Here is a 25,870-nt window from a genome sequence, read left to right as displayed (position 1 = left end):
CCTGGTGCTTGAATTCAGGGCATGGGTATGTCCTTGAGCTTTCTCAAGGCCAGTACTCTACCACTTGGGCAACAGCACCATTTCTGGCTTTTTCTGGGTAGGTAATAACCAAGGAATCTAACTCAGGGCTTCATGTGTACTAGGCAAGCACTTTGTGACAAGGCCAAACTCCTGGCTCCTAATGATGTATTTTCTTAATTCAAGGGATGTGCATGTTTTGTTTGTGTGTGTGTGTATTTTAATGTTTCTGAACTTAGGTGCATCATAAAGATAGGATATATGTTTGTTATAATGGTAATTCTTGCCCTGGGAAAAATCAAGATGTTTGGTGGAAGTCATGGTCAACGGCATCTTACCATAGAGAAAATAATGGTAACCAATGTCTGTAATAAAAACACTATTAAAATGTTTCTTTTCTTTTTCTTTTTGTGTCAGTTCTGAGGCTTGTACTCTGGGCCTGAAACTGTCCTTAAGCTTTTTTGCTCAAGGATAACACTCTACCATTTGATCTATACCTCCAATTCCAGCTGTTTTGAAAGTTCATTGGAAATGAGAATCTCATGGTCTTTCCTGTCCTGACTAGCTTTTTTTTTTTTTTTTTTTGCCAGTCCTGGGCTTAAGCTCAGGGCCTGAGCACTGTCCTTGGATTTTTCTCAAGGCTAGACCTCTACCACTTGAGCCTCAGCACCACTTTCGGCTTTTTTGTATGTTTGTGGTACCAAGGAATTGAACCCCGGTCTTCGTGCATGCTAGGCAAGCACTTTAACCACTAGGCCAAACTCCCGGCCCCCTGATTAGCTTTGAACTATCCCTCAGGCCTCATTCTCCTGAATAACTAGCATTATAAGTATGAGCCACTGGCACTTGGCTTTCTTACTTTTTTTTTCAGTAGTAATAATAATACAAGGGGGTTTATGAAAACATTTTTTTTGACAGTCCTAGGGCTTAAACTCAGGGCCTAGGCACTGTCCTTGAGCTTTCTCAAGACTAGTATTCTACCCACTTGAACCACAACACACTTCCAGCTTTTTCTGTGTATATAGTAGCAAGGAATCAAACCTAGGTCTTTGTGCATGTTAGGCAAACACTCTACCACTAGGCCATACTCCCTGCCATGAAAATACTCTAACAAGGGAGTTCTGTTCTTGCAGATCTTCCTTTTAGAAAGAGAATGTTTATTTTTAGAAAGATTTGTTTTACATGAAAGTTATTCTGAACAGGAAAAGCACGTTATTTAGAAATTTTCTATTTTGGTAGTACTGGGGTTTGAATTCCGAACTTTGTGTTTGCTAGGCAGGCATTCTGCTGGTTGAGACATGACTCTTGCTCTTTTCTTCATTATTTTTCTTTTTAAGCGTCTTGAATTTATGCCTGGGTTGGTCTGGGCTGTGGTCTTCCTATTCATGCCTTTTGCATAGCTGAAGTGAAGGTATGTGCTACTCTTTGCAGGGTTGTTTTTTTTGTTTTGTTTGTTTTTGTTATTGTTGTTTGCTTTTTGTTTTTGCCAGTCCTGGAGCTTGAACTCAGGGACTGGGCATTGTCCTTGGGCTTTCTCAAGGCTAGTTAGTGCTCTGCCACTTGAGCCACAGCACCACTTCTGGCTTTTTTCTGTGTATGTGGTACTCAGGTCTTCGTGCATGCTAGGCAAGAACTCTATCACTAGGCCACGCTCCCAGCTCCATTGCAGTTGTTTTTTTTTTAATGGTTGAGAAGTAGTCTTGCAAAATTTTTGCTATGACTAGCCTTAAACCTAGATATTTCCAATCTAGCTGCCTCCTGAATAACAAGGATAATGGGGGTAAGGCACAGCCAGCAAGAAAATACATTTTTTTTTTTTGCCAGTCTTGGGGCTTGAACTCAGGGTCTGAGCACTGTCCTTGGGCTTTTTTTCTTCAAAGCTAGCACTCTGCCACTTGAGCCACAGCCCACTTCTGGCTTTTTCTATGTATGTGGTACGGAGTAATCGAACCTGGGTCTTTGTGCATGGTAGGCAAGCACTCTACCACTATGCCAAACTCCAAATGCATTTTTTAACCTATGATAACTGTAACAAATGATCCTTGCCATTTGTTTTGGTTTCATTAAGATGTAGTTGTAACTTAAGATTCCTGACTTAGGCTATTGACTTTGAATTTCACTCTTATACATGGTGGGTTTGTCTTGTAGGTGCCTAAGCCAGTGCCTCAGCCTGTAGGTTCTTCCTCTGCCCTTCCAAAGGATCCAATATTGAGGAAAGAAAAACTGCAGGATCTGATGACCCAGATTCAAGGAACTTGTAACTTTATGCAAGTATGAGCTGTTTGTAAAGAGATTCTTAAGTGGTATTCATGGAGCTACTGATTTCTAACTGAAGCAGTACAGTGTTAAGCACATACATTCCATTGTGCAAATGAGCAAGTGTCCGGGTTCTCCTGACTCTACCCCTATCTCCAAGAGCAAATAACTCACTCTCTACCTCAGTTTTTTTTTTATTTGAAAAATTAAGGTAATAGTCACTACTTTCTAAGTCTGTCATGAGTAAAAACATGAGTAGGACATGGAGAATGCTTCAAGGGAGATTCCTGCCACAGGCTATCTCTCAGTAGTTGCATGGAACCTTTAAGAACCTGCTCTTTCCTGGTCTTCTGTGTATCAAAGACTGGCATACATCCAGGGATGTAGTATACATCTAGACATAGCAGATTGTAAACTAGCGCAAGATCAGTTGTTAAATACTAAAATTGTGTGAAAATTGTGTGTTTAAGTGGTGTCACATGGACTCAGAATTATAGATTAGTGTGATATTTATGAAGGGCTGAAACAGTTGAGTAAAAAATACTTTTAAGAGAATAAGATATTTTTGCTTTCAATTTAGGACTGGAATTAAATTCCATTCCTATCACTTGACAGCTATATTCATGATGAGTTATTTAACTTCCAGCCCTGTTTATTTTCAAAATCTTACAGATTAAAGGACTAAAATGCTCACTATAAGTGGGCAACTTAAGTGAAATGTGGAAGGTTTCTCTGAGAGAAGCAAGATAAGTAGAAGAGAATGCTTTCTCATCATAAAAATGTTTAACAGCACAATCTAGTGAAAGATTGAGATAAGGTAATTAGACCCTCTTTTGATTAGGTATGATAGGAACCAAAGTTCATGTTAGACTAGGGTTAATGTTTTTATGCTTAAGACTTCAGATCAGGAGTGACTTTCCAAAGTTAGGTCTTCAGATTGCTATTATGGTTTTAATTCAACATGAATGTGTGGCAGTTACTTTAATTTTTTTGCTGATACTGGGGTTTGAACTCAGGCTTCATGCTGGCTCTGCTTGTTTGCTCATGACCTGCTCTCTATACTTGAGCAGCTTTTTGCTGATTATTTTGGAAATGAAATAGATTTTGCTGCCAGTTTGGCTTCCTTTTGGTCTCAGCTTCTTGAATGGCTAGGATTACAGGCTTAAGTCACCAGTATCCAGCTTGTAGTTTATTTTTGACTCTTAATTTCTTCTGTAAAGAGTAAGTTAACATCTTGAGATAGTTACCTAGTTATCTACACTTTAGCTGGATACTTCCAATTAATAAGCCAAGAGTAACTCTATGAATAACTGAATGATTATAGCTTTTAAACCGAGTAGTTTTTGTTCATCTTCACAATTTAAAATCTTGTGACTAGGAGTCTGTTCTGGACTTTGACAAACCATCAAGTGCAATTCCACCCCAGCCGCCTTCAGCTCCGCCAGGTAGCCCATTAGGTATGTAAACTGGAGACATAGAATAAACAGCTTTAGAGCTTATACTTGTTTCTTTTTTTTTTTTTCTTTTTTTGTTCTGGTCCTGGGGCTTGAACTCCACCTGGAAGTTGTCTGAGCTTTTTTGCTCAAGGCTATGGCTCTATCACTTGAGCAGCAGCTCCACTTCCAGAGCTAACAGTTGTTTTTTTGTTTGTTTGTTTTGTTTTGTTTTTTATAAATCATTTACTCTAGAAGGCTTGAACTGTTAGTCTCTATGTTAACTTATTTAATTGTGCCTGTCATCACTGGTTCAGTTGCCATTAGGACAGTAGTGGCTTAAACTGACCTGTTTGCATTTTTTGGAGCAAATCTGTAGGTATATGAATAGAAATGCCCATAGCTTTTCCTGCAATTTTAAAAAAATGTCCTTGCAGTGATTTCTGACTAGAACTTGATCGACTCTCTTGGACTCTAAATGTAGCGTGAATCCTCACTGTGATCCTCTGAGATTACCTCTGAGCAGAAATTAACATAGTCACTGATGCAGACTATATGGGAATCTGGTGTAGTGCTTCACAGCTTAGGCTTTCTGTGCGTGCCAGCTTTTTTTTTAGGCGAGGGGTTGGTGAGTACCAACCTACAACTGGTGCAGTAATTATTCTTAGAGAATATGTAACAGAAGTGATGAATGTTGAAAGAGACAGAACTGAAAAGTTAGTTGCAAAGCCTATAATATAGCCAGAGAGAAAAAGAAAGCCTGGATAACCCAGTTAAGACTTAGTTGTAAAACTTAAGTGTGTCAGTTAATGATTGTTCCTGATAGCTCCAATTTTTTTCTCCTGTTAGTGTTATATTTAAAAAGCAGTTTCTTTTTTCTTCTGAAAGCCTTTCATGTCACATTAAAACATCACACCAATCATAGATGAACTTGGTCTTCCCTCTCCTGTACCATCTGCGCAGATGCAGAATTCTTGGGCTCTCATAGAAAGTGTGTGGTGAGGGCTTATGACCTAGTTTTTCCTAGTTCTTGCTTACTTTGACAGTGTAAACTTCACTTTCTTCCCATTGATGTCCATTGACTTTTCTCCCTTGGTTATTTCACCCTGCAGTATCTACAGAACAAAATGTGTCCAGTCCAAGTGATTTTCTTCAAGAGCCATTACAGGTAACGTCTCTAGATTTGTCTTTCACTTAATTTTTGCTATCCATGGAGGGACTTTCACTTTGGCAAGAACAAGCTTGACTTTTTGGTTATAATATACCTAACTGACTTGGTAAAAAGTGTTCTAAGAATAGATCTAGTGCTTCAAGCCTGGCACGGTGGCTCACGCCTGTAACCCTAGCTACTCAGGAGGCTGAGATCTGAGGATCAAGGTTCAAAGCCAGCCCAGGCACAAAAAGACCTGAGTCTCTTATCTCCAATTAACCCCTAGAAAACAGGGAAATAGGGCTTGGCTCAAGGGTATGACAGTAGCCTTGAGATGAAGAGCCCAGGGACAGCACCCAGGCTCACTTCAAGCCCCATGACCCACAAAAAAAAAAATTAAAAAAAATAAAAGAATAGATCTAGTGTTTCAAAGTAAACACAAGTGGTCCAAAGAAGCTTCTATGATAAGCTGTGTTGCAAAAATTTATTACAAAAGGAAACAATATTTTAGTGAGGAAAGAATAACCTGAAGAATGCCACAATAGATACCTTGTCTAGAATATTACATGGCTGTTGTGCTAGAAAATCACTTAGTCTATCAGCATAAGAAAGGGTCTGAAGAAAGAAACTAATTGTGTTTAGCCTGTGGCTAACTAGTTCCTCCCTCATCCTCATAAGAATTCTCAATCAGAGAAACTAATCTTCGCAGAGTACACTTAGAAACCCATAGAGACAGCAGATGGCTCATGCCTAACATCCTAGCTACTCAGGAGGCTAAGATCCAAGGATTGCAGTTCAAAGCCAGCCTGATCAAGCAGGTCTTTGAGAGTCTTATTCCAATTAACCACCAGAAAACTGGAAATAGTGCTGTGGCTCAAAGTAGTAGAGCACTAGCTTGAGCAAAAAAAAGCTCAGGTTCAGCACCCAAGCTGAGTTCAAACCCCATGACCAACAGTAACAACAACAACAAAAGAAAGAAAGAAAGAAGGAAGGAAGGAAAGGAAGAAAAAAAAAACCTTAAAAGGAGATCTTGGACTGCTACATCACATTCCCTTTATGAAGGAGCCCTAGATTCCCTGACCTTCCAGTCACTGCCACTTTTTGTGTGTGCTGGTCCTGGGGCTTGAATTCAGTGCCTGGATGTTGTCCCTGAGCTGAGTGGCAGAGTGCCAGCCTTGAGCACAAAAGCTCAGGGACAGCTCCCAGGCTCTGAGTTCAAGCTCAGGACTCACACACACACAAAATAAAAAAGAAATATGCCTTTTTACAATGCTGTGTACCTGCCTGTGTCTAGGCTGCTACTTCTCCAGTTACCTGTGGTTCAGATGCTTGCTTGGTGATGACTAATCAGGCTTCATCAGGATCTGAAGCAGATTTTATGACCTCACAAACTACTAAGGTAATAAAACACCAATTGTTTTTATTTCTTTACTGTCTACAAGAATAGTAAAACCAATGAGGTGCTGGTGGCTTGTGCCTGTAATCCTAGCTACTCAGGAGGCTGAGATCTGAGGCTTACAATTTGAAGCCAGCCCTGGCAGGAAACCTTGTGAGACTCTAATCTCCATCTAACCAAAAAACTGGCTCAAAGTGGTAGAGTGCTAACCTTGAGTACAAAAACAAGCTCTACAACCACTCCTCCAGATAAAGAAGAAAAGTAGAACTATTTTATGAATTACAGGCATGATTAGTTGAATGATGTATTTATATTGATTATTACTTTTTTATATATTACTTAAAAAATCTTTTTGAATCTAGAGACATAAGGCCAAATAGTATAACACTAAATGTAAGGACCTCCAGGATAAGGAAACAAAAGCCATATAATGAGTGACTGTTGTCCTTAATGTACTATGTTATCTCTCATCTCTTTTGCCATCCCTTGGTTACCTCATATTGTTACAATATTTCACCTTGTTATCTGATATATTTTATATGTGTTTAATTGGTTATTTGAAATTGGATAGGGAAGGGGGGAAATCAAGATAAGCAGGGGGGAGGGGGGAGAGTGGGAGGGAAATGGGGACCATGTCATGAGAAAGGGTATCAATGTTTATGAAGTTATGCACCTTCTATCTGGTGAATATAATGTAACCCTTCTTTTAATCACAATAAAAAATATTTAAAACCTTTTTGTTGGTTATGGGTCTTGAACTCTGGACCTGGCTACTGTCCCCAAGCTCTTCAGCTCAAGGCTAGTGCTTTACCACTTTGAGGTACAGTGCCACTTCCAGTTTTCTGGTTGCTTAATTGGAGATAAGAGTCTCACAGCCTTTGGTGCCTGGGCTGGCTTTGAACAGTGATCCTCAGATCTCAGCCTCCTGAGTAGCCAGGGATACAGGCAGGAGCTACTGCCACCTGACAGATGTTGTGATCTTCCAAGATTTAATACATAGAACTTTATTATGACTCTGTCATGTAAGTAGATTTATATTTACTTTCTGCCTTAACCTATATAATAAATAATTGACTTTTAAAAGGAAAAATGCAGAATTATAGATAAGATTAAGTCAGATTTCTCACTTTACAGACACTGAATGACTACTTAGAAAAATCTGTTAGAGGACTGGGAGTTTAACCTAGTGATAGTGCTTGCCTAGCATGAAGGAAGACGTGGGTTGGATTCCTCAGTACCACATACATAGGGGGAAAAAAAGCTGGAGTGGTGCTATGGCTCAAATGGGAGAGCTGTAACCTTAAGAAAGCCCAAGGACAGTACGGGCTCAGGCCCTGAGTTCAAGTTCTAAGACTGGCAAAAAAAAGAAAAGAAAAGAAAGAAAAACTGCTCTTAGAAATGTAACTGATGTCTTAACTTTTATAGTGTTAACATTAACATTGATTAAGTTGGAATGAGTCTCTGGCTAGTCTTTTCAAAAATCACTTTGACAGTATTAGTTATGCTTTCAGTTCTGTATCTGTGTATATGTGCTCATTCTAGAACTTGAACTTATATCTTGGGCACTGTCCTTGAGCTTTTTTCATTCAAGGCTAGAGCTCTTCTACTTGAGCCACAGCCCTACTTCTGGCTTTTGGTGATTAATTGGAGATAAGAATCTCATGGACTTTCCTGTCCAGACTAGCTTTGAGCTGTGATCCATAAGAGTCTCATGGACTTTCCTGCCCAGGCTGGCTTTGAACTGTGATCTTCAGATCTCAGCCTTCTGTGTAACTAAGAGTTTAGGCAGAAGCTATAGAGATATACTTTCAATTCTAAGTTGTAGTTTTTGCCATTTGAGCAAAGCCTTAAGCTATATAGTAAAGTAGGATGAATTTTGGAGGATAATTTAGCAAGAATTAGGCTTTATTTTGGGGTGAGCTGTTATATTAGAATACGTTAATTTCTAGAATATAAGAAAACATAAATAACCACTAGCTTTTTGGTGCTAACTTGGTCAAAATTGAAATAAGCTTCTTTTTATTGTGATTAATAGAAGGGTTACATTATATTCACCAGATAAAAGGTGCATAACCTCACAAACATTGATACCCTTTCTCATGACATGGTCCCCATTTCCTTCCCACCCTCCCCCCACTTATCTTGATTTTCCCCCTTCCCTATCCAATTTCAAGTAACTAATTAAGCACATATAAAATATATCAGATAACAAGGTGAAATATTGTAACAATATCAGATAACCAAGGGATGGCAAAAGAGATGAGAGATAACATAGTACATTAAGAACAACAGTCATATATTGGTATAGTATCTCACTTTGTTATCTGATATATTGAATTTATTTGTATTTGCATATATGAAATTTGATAGGGAAGGGGGGAAAACCAAGATGGGTGGGGGGTGTGGGGGGGGAGGGAAACGGATACCAAGACATGTGAAAGGGTATCAATGTATGTGAATTAATGCACCTTCTATCTGGCAAATATCATGTAACCCTTTTACTAATTACAATAAAAAAATAATTAAAAAAGAAAAAGAACAACAGTCATTCATTATATGGTTTTTGTTTCCTTATCTTGGAGGTCCTTACATTTAGTGTCATACGATTTGGCCTAATGTCTCTAGATTTTGTTCTATTGTAAATCTCTGCTAGGAGAGCCCAAGGTTTCTACTGATTATGACAAATGAGGGAGACTATTGGACCTATGTTCCTTTGAGTCTGGCTTTCTTCACTTAATATGACTTTTTCCTAAGTCTTTCCATGAAATAAGCTTTTTTATGTTCTGTATAATTTTAATGCATTTATTTTATGATCAGAGGCACATAGATGTGCACTTTTGTGTTCCTCTCCTACAAACCTGGTTCTTCTTTAAAAAAAGGAGGAAGTGATTACTGATTAGTGACTCATAGTCTTCTGCTTCATAATCTGCTTGGGATTGGGTTTTGATATCTTTTAAGATTTTTGACAGTATCTGTATATTTCCAACTTTATTTCTTTTTTTCTTTTCCTTTTTTTTAGCCAGTCCTGGGGCTTGAACTCAGGACCTGAGCACTGTTCTTGGATACATTTTGCTCAAGGCTAGCATCTTTCCTCTTGAGCCACAGTGCCACTCCAGCTTTTTTCTGCATATGTGATACTGAGGCATTGAACCCAGGGCTTTGTGCATGCTAAGGGATCACTCTACCACTAGGCCAAACTCCCAGCTTTCTTGATTACTCAGATTAGATTAGGATTGTTTTTTTTCAGGCAGCTGATTTAAAAATCCATTAGTCTTTAAAAAGTAACACTAACGGCTAGGAATGTGGCTTAGTGGTAGATATACAGAAAAAGTCAGAAGTGACACTGTGGCTCAAATGGTAGAGTGCTAGACACTAGCAAAAAAAAAAAAAAAACAGCTCAGGGACAGTGCCCAGACCCTGAGGGGTGGAGGTAGAGGGGAAGTAATACTAAATATTCTAACCTGAGGTTTTTTTCCCCCCTAGGTCATATTCTAGATAATTTTTTTTTTGCCAGTCCTGGGCTTGAGCTCAGGGCCTGAGCACTGTCCTTGGACTTTCTCAGGGCTAGAGCTCTACCACTTGAGCCTCAGCACCACTTCCGGCTTTTTTCTGTGTATGTGGTACCAAGGAATTGAACGCAGGTCTTCATGCATGCTAGGCAAGCACTTTAACCACTAGGCCAAACTCCTGGCCCTAGATAAATTTTTTAATGCTATTAGATTCTTAATTCAAAAATAGGATTTCAGAGTTTGAAAGAGCTAAGTGCTTATGAAAAGTTGAACCCCTCATTTGTTAGACTGATTATTAGGGAGACTCTTTGACCCAGTCAGCAAGCCATGCAAAGCAAATACTAGTGTGCATCCTCAGCAACAGAGATTTGAAATTGCAAGCAAAAGCTATTGTCTTGCATTCTAGCATTCAAATGTCAGCCTAAAGAATTGCTGACTTTTGCCAGTTTGAGGTTGAGTGTAAGTTCACTGCTTGTTGTATGGCTGATGGTGCATTTCTCCTCTCCAGGCTGCAGTTCCCCCAAGTAAGCCTCCATCTTGCCTGGTGTCTCCCAGCACTCCCGTGTCAAAGGGCTCTGAGCAGGGCTTCCAGTCACCTTCAGCAAGTACTTCACTAGCCATGAACACAGCGCCCTTCCAAGCCATGCAGACAGTGAGTATTATCTTGGAGCAAGGATTGCCATTCCATTGAAGACTCATTGTTTCTCTTACATCTGTTGGTGTTATGTGAACAGTTTGCCTTTGAGCTGGTAGTTTCTCCAATGGAAATACTATTGGTGATAGAGGAATATTAAGTCCATAACCTGTAGAATTTTGAGTAAGAGTATCCAAACATTGTTTCCTTTCTGACCAGCAAATCTAAGGTAAACCAAGAAAACATGTGAGTGATTTATTATCTAGTACACTCACACAAGAAAGACAGAAAAACAAAAAGCATAATATATGGGTGAGAAACTTGTTTTTCTGGCATTAGCTTAACAGTACTGATGATGACTAATAGTGGGACAGTGATGTTCTGTCTGGAAGATGGGGATTCTAGAATAAGGACAGGTACTTGGGTAGTTGTCATTGTAGACCCTTTTTTTTTTTTGCCAGTCCTGGGCTTGAGCTCAGGGCCTGAGCACTGTCCTTGGGCTTTCTCAAGGCTAGAGCTCTACCACTTGAGCCACACCACCACTTCTGGCTTTTTTCTATGTATGTGTTCTAAAGGAATCAAACCCAGGTCTTCGTGCATACTAGGCAAGCACTCTACCACTAGGCCAAACTCCTGGCTCCTAGAACCTTTCTTTGAGTTCACCCTGACTCCGTATTTCTATACAAACTGTAGTTGAAGTAATCTATATGTTATCTAAACAGGAGTACCATACAGGGAAAAACTCCTTGGTAAGCCATTAAGTACTTTCCTAATGGGGCCTTGTGCTCCACTCCTGGTCATAGGCAGTGAGGCAGTGAGTGAGTGGAGCCATGGAGTAGGAGTGGAAACTGATGCAGTGCTGGGAGATAGGCTGGGAGGCTTATCCATGCCTGGCCAGTTATTTTACTTGCTTTCCTTCTTTCTTTGATGATTCATCTTACACAGGGCCACTTTAGGTTTACCCTTTTTTGGGGGGGGGCAGTTCTTGGGCTCGAATTCTGGGCCTGGACACTGTCCCCGCACTTCTTTTGCTCAAGGAAGCATTCTCTCACTTGAGCCACCAGATACTTCTGGCTTTTTCTCAAGTAGTTTATTGACGATAAGAGTATCTGAGAGGGCCAGGAGTTTGGCCTAGTGGTAGAGTGCTTGCCTAGCATGCACAAAGACCCGGGTTCGATTCCTTGGTACCACATACTTAGAAAAAGCCAGAAGTGATGCTGAGGCTCAAGTGGTAGAGTTCTATCCTTGAGAGAAAAAAATCCAAGGACAGTGCTCAGGCCCTGAGCTTACGCCCAGGACTGGCAAAAAAAAAAAAAAAAAAAAAAAAAAAAAAAAAAAAGAGTATCTGAGAACCGAGATTCAAAGCCAGCCCATGCACTAAAGTTCACGAGACTCTTCTCTCCAGTTAACCACTAGAAAATGGGAAGTGGGGCTGTGGCTCAAGGGTAGGACAGTAGCTTTGAACTGAAGAGCTCAGGGACAATGCCCAGGCCAAGTTCAAGTCCCATGACCCACCAAAGGAGAGAGAGAGAGAGGGAGGGAGGGAGGGAGAGAGAGAGAGAGAGAGGGGGGGGGAGAGGGGAAGAGAGAGAGAGAGAGAGAGAGAGAGAGAGAGAGAGAGAGAGAGAGAGAGGGAGAGAGAGAGAGAGAGAGAGACAGCGACAGCGAGCGCACGTGCACAGGAGTGGGGGTAGGGGAGAGAGAGGAGAAAAAAGTGTCATGGACTTTCCTGTGTGGGCTGACGGAACTGTGACTCTCAGATCTCAGCCTCCCGAGTAGCTAAGATTACAGGCGTGAGTCACTGGTACCCAGCAACTGTTGACTCTTCAATTTGACAAAAGAAAAGGTAAATCCATCCAGGTGCTGGACATGTTAGCTGGTAAAAAGCTGCAACTGAAGCTGTGGCTTAGGTGATAGAGTGCTAGTCTTGAGTGAAAAGCAAAAGGAAAGCACTCAGGCCCTGAGTTTAAGCCCCAGTACTGGGGCAGAAAAACCAGAGTGAACCAGTAATCCGTGACAAATGAAATGTAGTTTTTTACCTTCTGAAGTCCTGGGTAACCTGTCAGACCTGTCCTTTGGGATTGCCTTGGACATCCTTGTCACAGTACCTTTTTGTTTTAGCCTCTGTCTGCTCTGCCTGTTAGAAACCTGTTAAGTTCAAATTAGTTCTCATTCACTCATTTATGAAGATAGTAGTTATGAAGCTTGACATGTTTTTGATTTTTTTGTTGTTGTTAGACATGGGACTTGAACTCTGGCCTGGGCACTATCCCTGAGCACTTCATCTCAAGGCTACGGCCCTACTCCTTGACAGCGCCACTTCTGGTTTTCTGATGGTTAATTGGAGATAAGAGTCTCACATACTTTCATGCCCAGGCTGGCTTTGAACCTCCATCCTCAGATCTCTGAGTAGCTAGGATTATAGCTAGCCTCCTGAGTAGCTTGGTTTACAGCCATGAGCCACCACATCTGGCTGAGCACATTTTGTTGTTGTTTTGTTTTGTCGGTTTGTGGGGCTTGAACTCTGGGCCTGGGCACTGTCCCGGAGCTCTTCAGCCCAAGGCTACTGCTCTACCCCAGGGCCTGGGTATTGTCCCTGAGCTCTTCAGCTCAAGGCTACTGCCCTACCCCTTGAGCCAAGCCCCAAGTCCTGTTTTCTAGAGGTTAACTGGAGATAAGAGTCTGGTGAACTTTTGTGCCTGGGCTGGCTTTGAACCTTGATCCTCAGGGCTCAGCCTCCTGAGTAGCTAGGATTACAGGCATGAACCACCGCACCACGCCGGGCTGGGCATGTTTTTAACTAGTGGGTTTAGCAATAAAAACTAACAAGGAGCAGGCAGTGGAAATGAACCCAGAGTTCAAGCCCCAGAAATGTCACAAAAAGCAAACAACTTCCATGCACAGTAAGAAAAAAGGGAGTAGGATCAAGAAGGTAGAGAGTAACACATGTGTTATTTTTATGACTATTTGCCAGAAGTTGGAATGTTATGGCCTACCATGTAGTAACTTAGTAAATGGTAAATTATTTCATTCTCCTCCCTTCAACCCTCTTGTTGGGGATTGAACCCTGGGCTTTATCTATGTAACTACTCTACCTCTGAGTATCTGTAGATCTTCTATCTTCCTGACATAGACCTTCCTTCCTTCTTTGTATTAGGTTGCAACTTAAGGCTTTCCACTTGCTAAGTAGGTGCTATACTAATTAAGCCATGCTCCCAGCCCTTTACTTTAAGTAAGACTTGGAGTTTTTGCCATGGACAAACCTCAGATCAGGATCCTCTTATTTATGGCCTCCTGTGTAGGTAGGATAACAGACGTAAGCCATCATGCTCATGTTTTAATTGACTGGAATGGAGGTCCTTCCAATCCTTGCCTCCTGAGTAGGTGGGGTTCCAGGTGTGAGACCACTTCAGTGAGCCTCCTTTTTAGTTTTTTGTTTTTGTTTTTGTTTTTTTTTTAATGAGACTCTTTTCTCCTGAATGGCTCTTATTCTCAGTGATCATTATTAAGATAGAAGGATTAACTTACTCTGTAGTTTCACTTCTGATGGGACTCTTTGTTTTTTTTGTTTTTTTTGCTAGTAGGGCTTGAACTTCTGATGGGATTCTTTGTTTTGTTTAGTTTAGTTTTTTGTTGTTGTTGTTTTTTTGGTTTTTTGCTAGTGGGGCTTGAACTCAGGGCCTGGGCACTGTCCTTGGGCTTTCTCAAGGCTAGCACTCTACCCTTGAACCACAGCACCACTTCCATCTTTTTCTGTGTATATGTATAAATATGATGTTCAAGTCCCTGCTTTCAGTTCATTTGGGTGTATCTATAGAAATGTAATTGGTGGATTATCTAGTAATTTGTGCTTTACTTATTTTTGCCAGTCCTTGGGCTTGAACTCAGGGTCTGGGCACTGTCCTTGGACTTTCTCAAGGCTAGCACTCTACCACTGGAGTCACAGCACCACTTCCAACTTTTTCTGTGTAAATGGTACTGAGGACTCAAACCCAGGGATTCATGCATGCTAGGCAAGCATTTTACTCCTAGTCCATGCTCCCTGCCCTCTGTTTCACTTTTTTTTAATATATTTTTTATTGGAATTAATAGAAGGGTTACATGATATTTGCCAGATAAATGGTGCCTTAATTCCCACACATTGATACCCTTTCACATGTCATGGTCCCCATTTCCCTTCCCCTCTCCCCCACCCCTCTTGTTTTCCCCCCGTTTGTTTCACTTTTTGTGTGTGGGCTTACATTGAGGTTTGAACACAGGATATGGGTGCTGTCTCTTAGTTTTTTCACTCTCCCAATTGAGCTACACCTCCACTTCCAGGTTTTTGGTGCTTAATTAGATATAAGAATCTCACAGACTTTCCTGCTCAGACTGGCTTTGAGCTGTGATCGTCAGATCTCAGTCTCCTGAGTAGCTAGGATTATAAGTATGAGTTTTGTTTTTTTTGGGAAACGACCTCCATGGTGGCTGGCAGAGTGTATGTGAGTTCCAGTTTCTCCATAGCCTCCCAGCTTGTCTTCTGTCTTTGCTAATAGCAGTCCTAAGGGATATTATGTGGCATCTGTGGTTTTGGTTTACATTTTCCTAATGACTAATAATGTTGAGCATATTTTTATGCACTTATTAACCTTTTTATCTTCTTTGGAGAAATGTGTGTTCAAGTCTTTTACCCATCAAATAGAAGTTTTAAAATACTGTGGATGCCTGCTCTATGCCTCTGCTAGGAACCTTTACTAATAGATTCTTGTAACTTCTCTATCTTTTAAGGTATTTAATGTGAATGCACCTTTGCCTCCTCGGAAAGAAGAGCTAAAAGAACCTACTTACTCACCTAGCTACAATCAGAGCTTTACTTCAGCTAGTACACAGACACCACCCCAGTGCCAACTGCCAGCTGTTCATGTAGACCAAACTGTCTTGTCTCAGGAACCTGGTAAGATCTTTGCATATAGTTTGGAAAATTAAACAAACAGTTAATAAACTGAAAAGCAAGTCAATGGTAACACCTTCGAAGTCCTTTCCTACCTAGTAAGAATTATTTCTTCACATATCCCTCAAGAAGGACCTACTCAGCCCTTTTGGCTATGTAAATTCCTCTGTTCTATAAGTAAAATTTATATGATTTAACCATGTAGGCTTTTGTTTTTGAATCTACTTATTTGTTTGCCCTGGTTAGTGATTGTTAGATAGTTCCTTATCACCCCTGCTTTTTTAAATCATTGCTGGACACCTGTTGATCATGCCTATAATCCTAGCTACTCTAGAGACAGAGATCTGAGGATTGATATTAGAAGCCAGCCCAAGCAGGAAGCTAGAGACTCTTGAACAAGCATGTGTTGGTCTTTGGGCTTGAACTCAGGATCTGGGTACTGTCTCTGAGCTATTTTGCTCAAGGATAGTGTTCTATCACTTGAGCCACAGCTCCATTTCTTTTTTTGGTGATTAATTGGAAATAAGAATCTCATAGGGACTAGGAATGTGGCTTGCCTAGCATGCATGAAGCCCTGGGTTCCATTCCTTGGTACCACATACACAGAAAAAGCCAGAAGTAGTGCTGTGACTCAAGTGGTGGAGTGCTAACCTTGAGCAAAAGAAGCTCAGGGACAGTGCCAAGGCCTTGAGTTCAAGCCCCAAGACTGGCCAAAAAAAAAAAGAAAAAAGGAATCTCATAGATTTTTCTGCCCCAGGCTAGCTTCAAAATTTAGATCCTCAGATCTCAGACTACGGAGTTGTTAGAATTACAAACATGAGCTACCAGTGCCAAGCTTAGATACTATTTATTTATCGATTGATTGATTGTAGGTCATGGGGCTTGAATTCTGGGCCTGGGTGCTATCCCTGAGCTCTTCAGTTCTAAGCTGCCGCCTGATCCCTCCAGCCACAGCACCAGTTCATGTGTTTTTTAGTGTTAACTGGAGATGAGTTTTTAGGTGTTTAATGCCTGGCCTGGCTTTGAACCACAATCCTCAGATCTCAGCCTCCTGAGTAGCTAAGATTGTAGACATGAGCCCCACTGCACGCAGCTTAATGTATCCACTGCAAACTAATTATGCACTAAAAAGCTTTACCTAAAAACCAACAAGCACAGTAAAATAAGTTATCTCTGTTCATGGAAAACGGTGTGTGTGTGTGTGTGTATGTGTGTGTGTGTGTGTGTGTGTGTGTGTGTTGTGTGTGTGTTTTCCTGTCAGTACCTTCACTACATTTTAATTTTGTTCCAGTAATAGCTCAGGGCATGTTCTGGCTTGAATGGTGCTCTACCACTTTTGCCACACCTCCACTTTCAGCCTTTTGGTGGTAAATTGGAGATAAGACTTTGACCATTCTAGGTACCTTTTCTAAGAACTTCTTGCTTCCGCTGGCTTCAAACCAGGAACCTTGGATCTCAGCCTCCTGAGTAGCTAGGATTACAGGCGTGAGTCATCAGCACTAAGGTTCTTCTTCATGTTAACAAATACAAGATTTACATAGTACTACATACAACAAAAAATCCTTGCAAATATTTTTGAGTATTTTATGCTTAAACTTTCAAAGGAGCATACCCTAGTTAATTTTAAGGTCCACAATCCTACGATTTCAGCCTCATGAGTAGTTGGAATTATAGGTATGAGCCACCAGTACCCAGTCCCTGAGCTTTTGTACTCAAGGCTAGTGCTCTACCACTTGAGCAACAGTTCCACTTTTAACTTTTTTGGTGGTAAACTGGGATAAGAGTCTCACAGACTATACTGCCTGGCCTAGCTTTGAGCCATGATCCTTAGATCTCAGCCACCTGAGTATCTAGGATTACAAGTGTGACCCACCAGCACCCGGCTCCATCTTAACCAAACTTAGGGAGTTTTATTACATTACATCCAAATTGTTAACCATCACCACTATCTATCTCTGGAACTATTTGTCCTTCTCAACCCCCATTTAACACTGATGTGCTTCTCCACTCTTTCTAGCCCCTCACAGTCACTGTTCTACTTTATCACGCTGACTTTGATTACCCTAGATACCTCTTCTTCATAGTATCATAGAATATTTGTCTTTAGCCTGGTGCTGATGGCTCAGTAATCCTAGCTACTCAGGAGGCTGAGATCTGAAGATCGCAGTTCAAAGCCAGGCTGGGGAACAGAAATCTGTGAGACTCTTATCTCCAATTAACCACCAGAAAACCAGAAGTGGCACTGTGGCTCAAAGTGAAATGGAGACAGCCTTGAGTTGAAGAATCTATACACATTGTTGCATGCGCCAAAAATTCCTTGTTTTGTAAGACTGAATAGCATTTCATATGTACGTGTGCGTGCGTGCGTGCGTGTGTGTGTGTGTGTGTGTGTGTGTGTGTGTGTATGTGTATGTAGTGATTTTTTTTTTTTGCCAGTCATGGGGCTTGAACTCGGGGCCTGGGCATTGTCCTCAAGCTTTCTCAAGGCTAGCACTCTACCACTTTGAGCCACAGCACCACTTCAGGTTTTTTCTGTATACGTGGTACTGAGGAATCACATCCAGGGCTTCCTGCATGCTAGGCTAGCACTCTACCACTAGGCCATGCTCCCGGCCTGAGTTTTTTTTTTTAAAGGGAGAAGAGAATATTTTACAACTTTTTGATACTGACTTTTAAGAATAAACAGTATTGGTCCTTTATTACCAGTTAACTCTTGGATTGTATGAAACTTTTTTCTTAAGCTTCAACTTACCATCCTGATGGAACGATTCAAGTAAGCAATGGGAACCTTGCCTTTTACCCAGCGCAGACAAATGTATTCCCTAGACCCACTCAGCCATTCCTCAGTAGCCGGGGTACTGTGAGAGGATGTCCTCGTGGTGGGAGGCTGCTCACCAATTCCTACCGATCTCCTGGTAGTTATAAAGGTATGCTCAATCTGCTTTACATATCTTGAATTTGTTTTTGTCTGTATTTACTTGACCCAAATTAGTTTTGCCTTACATAATTTGCCATTCATAATGTTAAAAAAGACTTCTTTGTTAATGGCTAAACAGTATTCTTAATATGCCTGTTGTTTGTAAAACATAACTAACTTCTGTATGAAAAGCAGATTGATTCTGGCACTGAAGTAGAAAAGTTGATTATCTTGTTTGGTTGGGGTTTTTTTTTATTGTTGTTTGTTTATTCTTGTCCAGTCCTGGAGCTTGAACTTGGGGAGTCGGCATTTTCCTTGAGTCTTCTCTTCCTCAAGGCTAACACTCTACCGCTTGAGCCACAGTGCCACTTCTGCCTTTTTCTGTTTATGTGGTACTGAGGGGTCAAACCAGTAGGCCACATTCCTAGCCCACTTATCTTGCTTTTTTAAGGAATGAACTTGGTTTTTTATATTTGGATGACTTTGTTTTGTATTTTGTCAATTGACTTAACCTCTGATAAAAATGTGTCATAATTAAGGCTGGATACTGCTAGCTCATGCTTATAATCCTAGCTATTCAGGAAGCTGTGATATAAAGATTGTGGTTCTAAGCCAGCCCAGGCAGGAAAGTCCGTAAGACTCCAATTAACCTCCAAAAAATCCAGAAGTAGGGATATAGCTCAAGTGGTAGAGTAGTAACCTTGAGCGAAAAAGCTCAAATATGGTGACCAGACCCCGAATTCAAGCTCCAGAAATGGCACTAAAAATAAAATATTTAGAAAGTACTTTTTCTTTTTTTTTTGGTTGGTGTAGGGCTTGAACTTTGGGCCTGGGTACTGTTCCTGAGCTCTTCAGCTCAAGGCTAACACTGTACCACTTTGAGCCACAGCTTGACTTCTGGTTTTCTGGTTGTTTCTTGGAGCTAAGAGTCTCATAGACTTCTGTGCCCAGGCTGGCTTTGAACCATGATCCTCAGATCTCAGCCTCCTGAGTAGCTAGGATTATAGCTGTGAGCCACTAGTGCCTGGCAAGATCATAATTAATGTCTAGTTATTGTCTATTAGACTGTAGGTAAGAACATAAAATTTGAGACTATTAAGAGTGATTCATAGTGATATTCTTACTAGCAAAAGTCCTCAAGGCAGCATATTTAATACCACCAGGTGCTGGTGACTCATTCCTGTAATCCTAGTTACTCAGAAAGCTGAGTTCTATGGATCTTTATTCAGAGCCAGCCTGGGTAGGATAGTCTATGAGACTGTCATCTCCAGTTAACCACCAGAAAATCGGATGTGGAGCTGTGGTTCAAAGTGATAGAGTGCTAGCTTTCAGCACAAAAAAAACTCAGGGACAGTGCCCAGGCTCTGAATTTAAGCTCCATGATGACAAAACACACATACATACACACAAAGGGGCTGGGAATGTGACATAGTGGTAGAGTGCGCGCACACACACACACACACACACACACACACACACACACACAATGGCTTAATGGTAGAGTGTTTGCATAGCATGTTTGCCTAGGGTGCATGAAGTCCTAGGTTTGCTTCCTCTCTAACAGAAAAAGCCAGAAGTGGCACTGTGGCTCAAGTGGTAGAGTGCTAGCCTTGAATTCAAGCCCCCAAGACTGGGGGGGGGGGAGAGAGAGAGAGAGAGAGAGAGAGAGAGAGAGAGAGAGAGAGAGAGAGAGAGAGAGAGAGAGAGAGAGAGAGGAGAGACCCCCTCCCCGAATACGACTTAATCACCTTCATAATGGAGTACTTATTACATGCTTTTACCCTTTCCCATCCCCCATTCAGCAGCAGTAAATTTCTGGCTTGTTAGCAATCATTAGAAATAGTAGACTTTAACAGCAGCAATTTTAACATGTCTTTAAGGCTTATATCTAATGATAGCATTAAAAGGTTATTTTAGCTTTAAAGCTGAAAATTTCAGTATGGTCTTGTTCATTATTTTTTGTGTAAATTGTTATTTATTAGGTTTTGATAGTTACAGAGGACCTTCTTCAATTTCCAATGGAAATTATAATACACTACAGTTGCAAGCTAGAGAATATACTGCAACACCTTATTCCCAAATGGTAAGTAAGACGAGCTGTCTCTATTCAGTAAACTTGTTGATTAAACACTGCAGAGTCCTCATTTGTTTTGTAGCAATGTAATCTTCATTTTACTCATTTTTATTTTTTTATTGTAATGTATAGAGGGGTTACAGTTACATTTGCCAAATAGTAGGTGCATTCCTTCTCACACATTGATACCCCTTCTCATGTTTTTTGTCCTCATTTCCCTCCCCCTACCCACAGTCTTAGAACTGCATGTCAGTCCTGGGGAAATTTGAGTTGGATGGATAGCTTTTCTAATTGTCCAAAAAGCATAAAATCAGCTGCTGGCTACATGGAACGGGAAAGCATCAAGGATGTTATGAATCATGTTGTTGCTGGGTGCCAGTGACTCATGTCTATAATCCTAGCTGGTCAGGAGGTTGAGATTTGAGGATCACAGTTCAAAGTCAGCCTGGAAAGGAAAGTCCCTGAGACTTATCTCTAATTAACCAGCAAAGAACAGGAAGTAGAGGTATGGCTCAAGTGGTAGAGAACCAGCAGCTTTGATCAACAAGGATAAGCTACCTGAGCTTGATCAACAAGGATAAGAGGCCCTGAGTTTGAGTCCCCATATTAACACATACACACAATTTTTTTTTGCCAGTCCTGTGGCTTGAACTCAGGGTCTGAGCACTCCTTGGACACTTTTTGCTCAAGACTAGTGCTCTACCACTTGAGCCACAGTACCACTTTTGGCTTTTTCTGGGTCTGTGGTGTCAAGACTGGAACCCTGGGCTTCATGCCTGCTAGGTGAACATGAAGGTAAGCACTAGGGCATACTCCTGGCTCCATGCACAATTTTTTTTTTAAACATCATGTTGCTTACATTAACTCATTTACTCCTTTACCTTAAAAGAGAAACTGGACTTCAGAGATTAAATTACTAATCCAAGGGTCACTTAGCAGGTAAATGGTCAAGCTAAGACTGGTTGGGAATTCCCTAATTCCAGAGCTCATGGTATTTATCCTGCTTCCTTCTTCATGAACTATCTAGAGGACCTTTATTATGCATATAAAATGTCTTTGGACCAAATTTACCACCTCTTATCCTTTCTGATCCCCTTTCCTTATTTATTATATTTTCATACAGACTTTCTCTTTCTCAGGGTTCATGATTTTACTATCTTGCCCTCTGGTTAGCTTAATATCAAATATGCTGAATCTCTTCCTATGTTTAAATTCTTGTTTATTCTGCTTTGAACAACTCATTTTCAATAACAGGTCATACATGGATATAAATGTATATATCACAATAGCCTTTTCAGCTTTAGAGTTTTATTGGCTTTGGCGTATGCACAGATAGTGGTTTGACTTAGGACTTTTTTTTAAAGTTTTATGATGGCATGAAAGTGATGCATTTGGTACAAACTCCACAGAAGACACAGTTCCTTATCACCTGCACCATGGTGAGCGGAAATAATCCACATGTGCTCTTCCATAGGTTAGGTGCATTTTCTTTTCGAAGTACTGAAGTTTGAACTGAAGTCCTCATGCTCACTTTGGATTGCTTACTCAACATCTAGTGCATTCTCACTTGAGCCACACATCCAGCCCAGCTTTGTTTCTAGTTAATCAGAGATGGAGTCTTACGGACTTTTCTGTTTGGACTGGCTGCAAATGGCAATGCTTCAACCTCTTGAGTAACTAGGATTACAAATGTGAGCCACTAGTGCCTGGCTTAAATGCTCTTTTAATTTTTAAAATTTCTTATAATCTATTTTCTCTTTGGTTTCTCCTTCCTTTCCCTTCCTCCCTCCCTCTCTCCGTCCATCTCTTCCTCCCTTCCTTCCTTCCTCCTTCTATTCCTTCTTTCTATCCCTCTCTCATTATTGAGGATCAGATCTACTACTGAGTTGTCTCCAGCCCAACTTATAATGCTTCCAGGTTATGACAGATTTATTAGGACATACATAGACCATTTACATAGCTATATCTATCTATGTATGGCCTATGTATGTACGCATGTATGTATGTATGTATGTATGTATGTATGTATGTATGTATGAATGAATGTATGTATGTATCTGTATGCACTGAGCTGTGCCGCAACTACATAATATTGGTACTTGAGATGCTTGCCACTTCATGAGGTAGGGTAGATGTCTGTGCAGAGGTAGTACTGAAAATAAGTGAGGAACACATCTTGGAATCTAATGACTGGAGTGTGGCTCCTGATCAGCAGTTCTGTAGCTGTAGATGGTGATACACTATCTCGGCTCTAGTTACTCTTGTGACTGAGTGAATTTTTCAATAAGATACTCTTGAGAACCAAATGAACTAATATATAGCATTCAGTGCCACAGTGTCACTCATGTGTGTGGCACTAGACATTAGCTGTTATTACATGATCCTCAGGGCTGGTGAGAGATAAGTCTCACAGACTTTCCTGTCCAGGCTGGCATTGAACCATGATCCTTAGTTCTCAGCTCCTGAGTAGCTAGAGTTAAAGGTGTAAGCTAAGATGTCCTGTTTTAGTTTGTCTTGGTTTGGGTTTGGTTTTTTTTTTTTTTTTTTTTTTTTTTTTGCCAGTAACTGGGGCATGAAATTCTGAAATGTAGCCTAAGAGCAGTGGCTCATGCCTATAATCCAAGCTACTGAGATCTGAGGCTGAGATCTGAAGATCATGGTTCAAAGCCAGCCCGGTCGCGGAAGGAAGGAAGGAAAAGAAAGTCCATGAGACTCTTATCTCCAATTAATCACCAGAAAACTGTGGCTCAAGGGGTAGGACAGTAACCTTGAGCCAAAGAGCCCAGGGACAACACCCAGGCCAAGGAGTAGGGTGGTAGCCTTGAGCTGAAGAGCTCAGGCACAAGGCCCAGGCCCAGAGTTCAAGTCCCACCATCAACTGAAAGAAAAACTTCTTGTGGTGTTGTCCCCTAGCTTTTTTGCTCAAGGCCAGTGCTCTACCATTTGAGCCACACTTTCACTCTTTCACTTTTGGCTTTTTCTGTGATTAATTGGAGATAAGAGTCTCATGGACTTTCTTTTCCTTCCTTCCTGCCTGCCTGCCTGCCTGCCTCTCTCCCTCCGTCCATCCCTCCCTCCCTCCTTCCTTCCTTCGTTTTTATTTTTTTGTCAGTAATGGGCTGGGACTGGGTGCTGTCCCTGAGCTCTTCAGCTCAAGGCTACCACCTTACCCTTTGAGCTACAGCACCACTTCCGGTTTTCTACTGATGACCCACTCACAGTATAATTCTCCTATGGAAAAAAACAAAAACAAAGAACTTGCTCTGACATAGTATTAGTCTTTGAAGTTTGAGAAGCTGGTTTGAAGAATTCTGTTCTCGTTCTGGCTTTCCCATGTCCTTTTATATTGAGATGAGGGACCTAGGATTGGGTTGCACTTCTGAATTTCTATCACCTAGCACCATGTCTGTGTTTTTTTTTTTTTTTTTTTTTTTTTTTTTTGCCAGTCCTAGGGCTTGATCTCAGGGCCTGGGCACTGTCCCTGAGCTTCTTTTGATGAAAGCTAGCACTCTACCACTTCCAGCATTTTCTGTTAATATGGTTTTCACACATATTAGGCAAGCACTACCACGAAGGCATTCTCAGCCCAGCACTATGCTTTTTGTATGGTATTCTGTAAATGCTTTATTATTTTGGAAATAACATCTAATTGGTCAGGTTAATTAACAGAAGAGCAAAATCACCACTATCACCCTTCATTTGATTTTCTTAGTGCTTGGCAGTATCCCTTCTTTGGTTGCTGGGGAAGGCTAGTTGGAAGAATTAAGAGGATTTAGCAGCCAGGCACCCAGGTGGTTCAAGACTATAATCCTAGTTACCTAGGAGGCTGAGATCTGAGGCTTAAGGTTTGAAGCCAGCATAGGCTAGATAGTCCATTAGGCTCTTATCTCCAGTTAATCACAGAAAAAGCCAAAAGTATCACTGTGGCTCAAGTGGTAAAGCAAAAGGAAACTAGGAACAGTGCCCAGAGTTAAAGCCCTAGGACCAGCAAAAAAAAAAAAAAAAAAAAAAAAGGATTTAGCTGAGCACTCTGCACTTGTCTTTAATCCTAGAACTGGAGAGGATGAGATGGGAGGATAAGGAGTTCTGGGCTAGTCTGGGCTATATATAATGAGACCTGTCTCAAAATTGACTTATCAGTCAATAATCCAATATAAAAATGACTTAATTATTATCTGCTAATTTTGGTGCTGTCATAAATATTCACGCATTTATTTTAGGATAATTTCCAGCAGTGTTATAAACAAGGAGGGGCATCTGGTGGTCCTCGGACAAATTCAAGAGGTAAGGAAACTGAGTGGTTTGTGTCCCTGAACTTATTTCTAGTTTCTTATTCATTCTGTACTATCTGTTACCATCTCTCCAAAGCACATTGTTTTCAGCACTTGTTAAAGTTTTCAGTTTGCTCAAATATAAAGAGTTAAAGGAGATAAGATTACTAGAAGGTTGGTTCATGCCTGTAATCCTAGCTACTCAGAAGGCTGAGATCTGAGGATCGCAGTTCAAAGCTAGCCTGGCACTAAAGTACTAAGGTCCTTGAGACTCTCATCTTCAATTAACCACTGGAAAACTGGAAGTGGTGCTGTGGCTTAAGAGGTAGGGTAGTAGCTTTGAGCTGAAGAGCTCAAGGACGATGCCCAGGCCCAGGGTTAAAGTCCTACAACCAAAAAAAAAATTACTAGAAAAGCCATGGAAACCAAAATTGTAAATATTGTTAAACATGGGTATTTTCATTAAAAAAAATGATCTAGCTAGACACTGGTGGTTCATGCCTATAATCCTAGCTGCTTAGGAGGCTGAGATCTGAATATTGCAGTTTGTAGCCAGCCTGGGCAGAAAAGTCTGTGAGATTCTTCTCCAATTAACCAGTAAAAAGTTGAAAGAAGGCCAGGGGTTTGGCCTAATGGTAGAATGCTTGCCTAGCATGCACAAAGACCCAGGTTTGATTCCTTGGTACCACATACATAGGAAAAGCTGGAAGTGAAGCCTGGTGCCGTGGCTCACGCCTGTAATCCTAGCTACTCAGGAGACTGAGATCTGAGGATCACTGTTCAAAGCCAGCCTGGGCACTAGCACTAAAGAACCTGAGACTCTTACCTCCAATTAATCACTAGAAAATGGAAGGTGGGGCTGTGGATCTAGGATAGGGAGGTAGCCTTGAGTTGAAGAACTCAGGACAGTGCCCAGGCCCAGAGTTCAAGCCCTATGACGAACAACACCAAAAAAAAAAAGCTGGAAGTGGTGCTGTGGCTCAAGTAGTAGAACCCTAGTCTTGAGAAAGCCCAAGGACAGTGCCCAGGCCCTGAGTTCAAGCCCAGGACAGGAAAAAAAAGTTGAAGGTAGAGGTATGGCTCAAGTGTTAGAGCACTAGCCTTGAGTGCAAAAGCTCAAGGACAATGTCCAGGCCCTGAATGCAAGCCCCAGGATTGGGGTGCATACACACACACACACTCACACATAGCAGATACTTAACCATACATACATATATATATATATATATATATGTGTGTGTGTGTATATATATATGCTACTTGAAATGCATCAATATGATGT

The 25,870-nt window shown here is 41.1% G+C and overlaps 1 protein-coding gene across 1 annotated transcript in view; it reads left to right on the top strand.

The window, feature by feature from the left end:
- Caprin2 (caprin family member 2) overlaps nucleotides 1–25,870 on the top strand; it is a 59,756-nt gene that overhangs the window by 31,685 nt on the left and 2,201 nt on the right. Inside the window, exons 10-18 of the mRNA XM_090319286.1 lie at nucleotides 2,167–2,289; nucleotides 3,653–3,731; nucleotides 4,820–4,875; nucleotides 6,152–6,256; nucleotides 10,271–10,414; nucleotides 15,164–15,329; nucleotides 18,068–18,253; nucleotides 20,226–20,326; nucleotides 24,538–24,601. Coding sequence (XP_090175412.1) covers nucleotides 2,167–2,289; nucleotides 3,653–3,731; nucleotides 4,820–4,875; nucleotides 6,152–6,256; nucleotides 10,271–10,414; nucleotides 15,164–15,329; nucleotides 18,068–18,253; nucleotides 20,226–20,326; nucleotides 24,538–24,601 — 1,024 coding nt within the window. The remainder of the gene's footprint in view (nucleotides 1–2,166; nucleotides 2,290–3,652; nucleotides 3,732–4,819; nucleotides 4,876–6,151; nucleotides 6,257–10,270; nucleotides 10,415–15,163; nucleotides 15,330–18,067; nucleotides 18,254–20,225; nucleotides 20,327–24,537; nucleotides 24,602–25,870) is intronic.

This window comes from Megascapheus bottae, chromosome 2 (assembly GCF_031878675.1).
Source record: "Megascapheus bottae isolate mThoBot1 chromosome 2, mThoBot2.hap1, whole genome shotgun sequence".
In the NCBI taxonomy this organism is placed as follows: Eukaryota; Metazoa; Chordata; class Mammalia; order Rodentia; family Geomyidae; genus Megascapheus; species Megascapheus bottae.
This window is presented reverse-complemented; position numbering and strand designations above follow the sequence as displayed.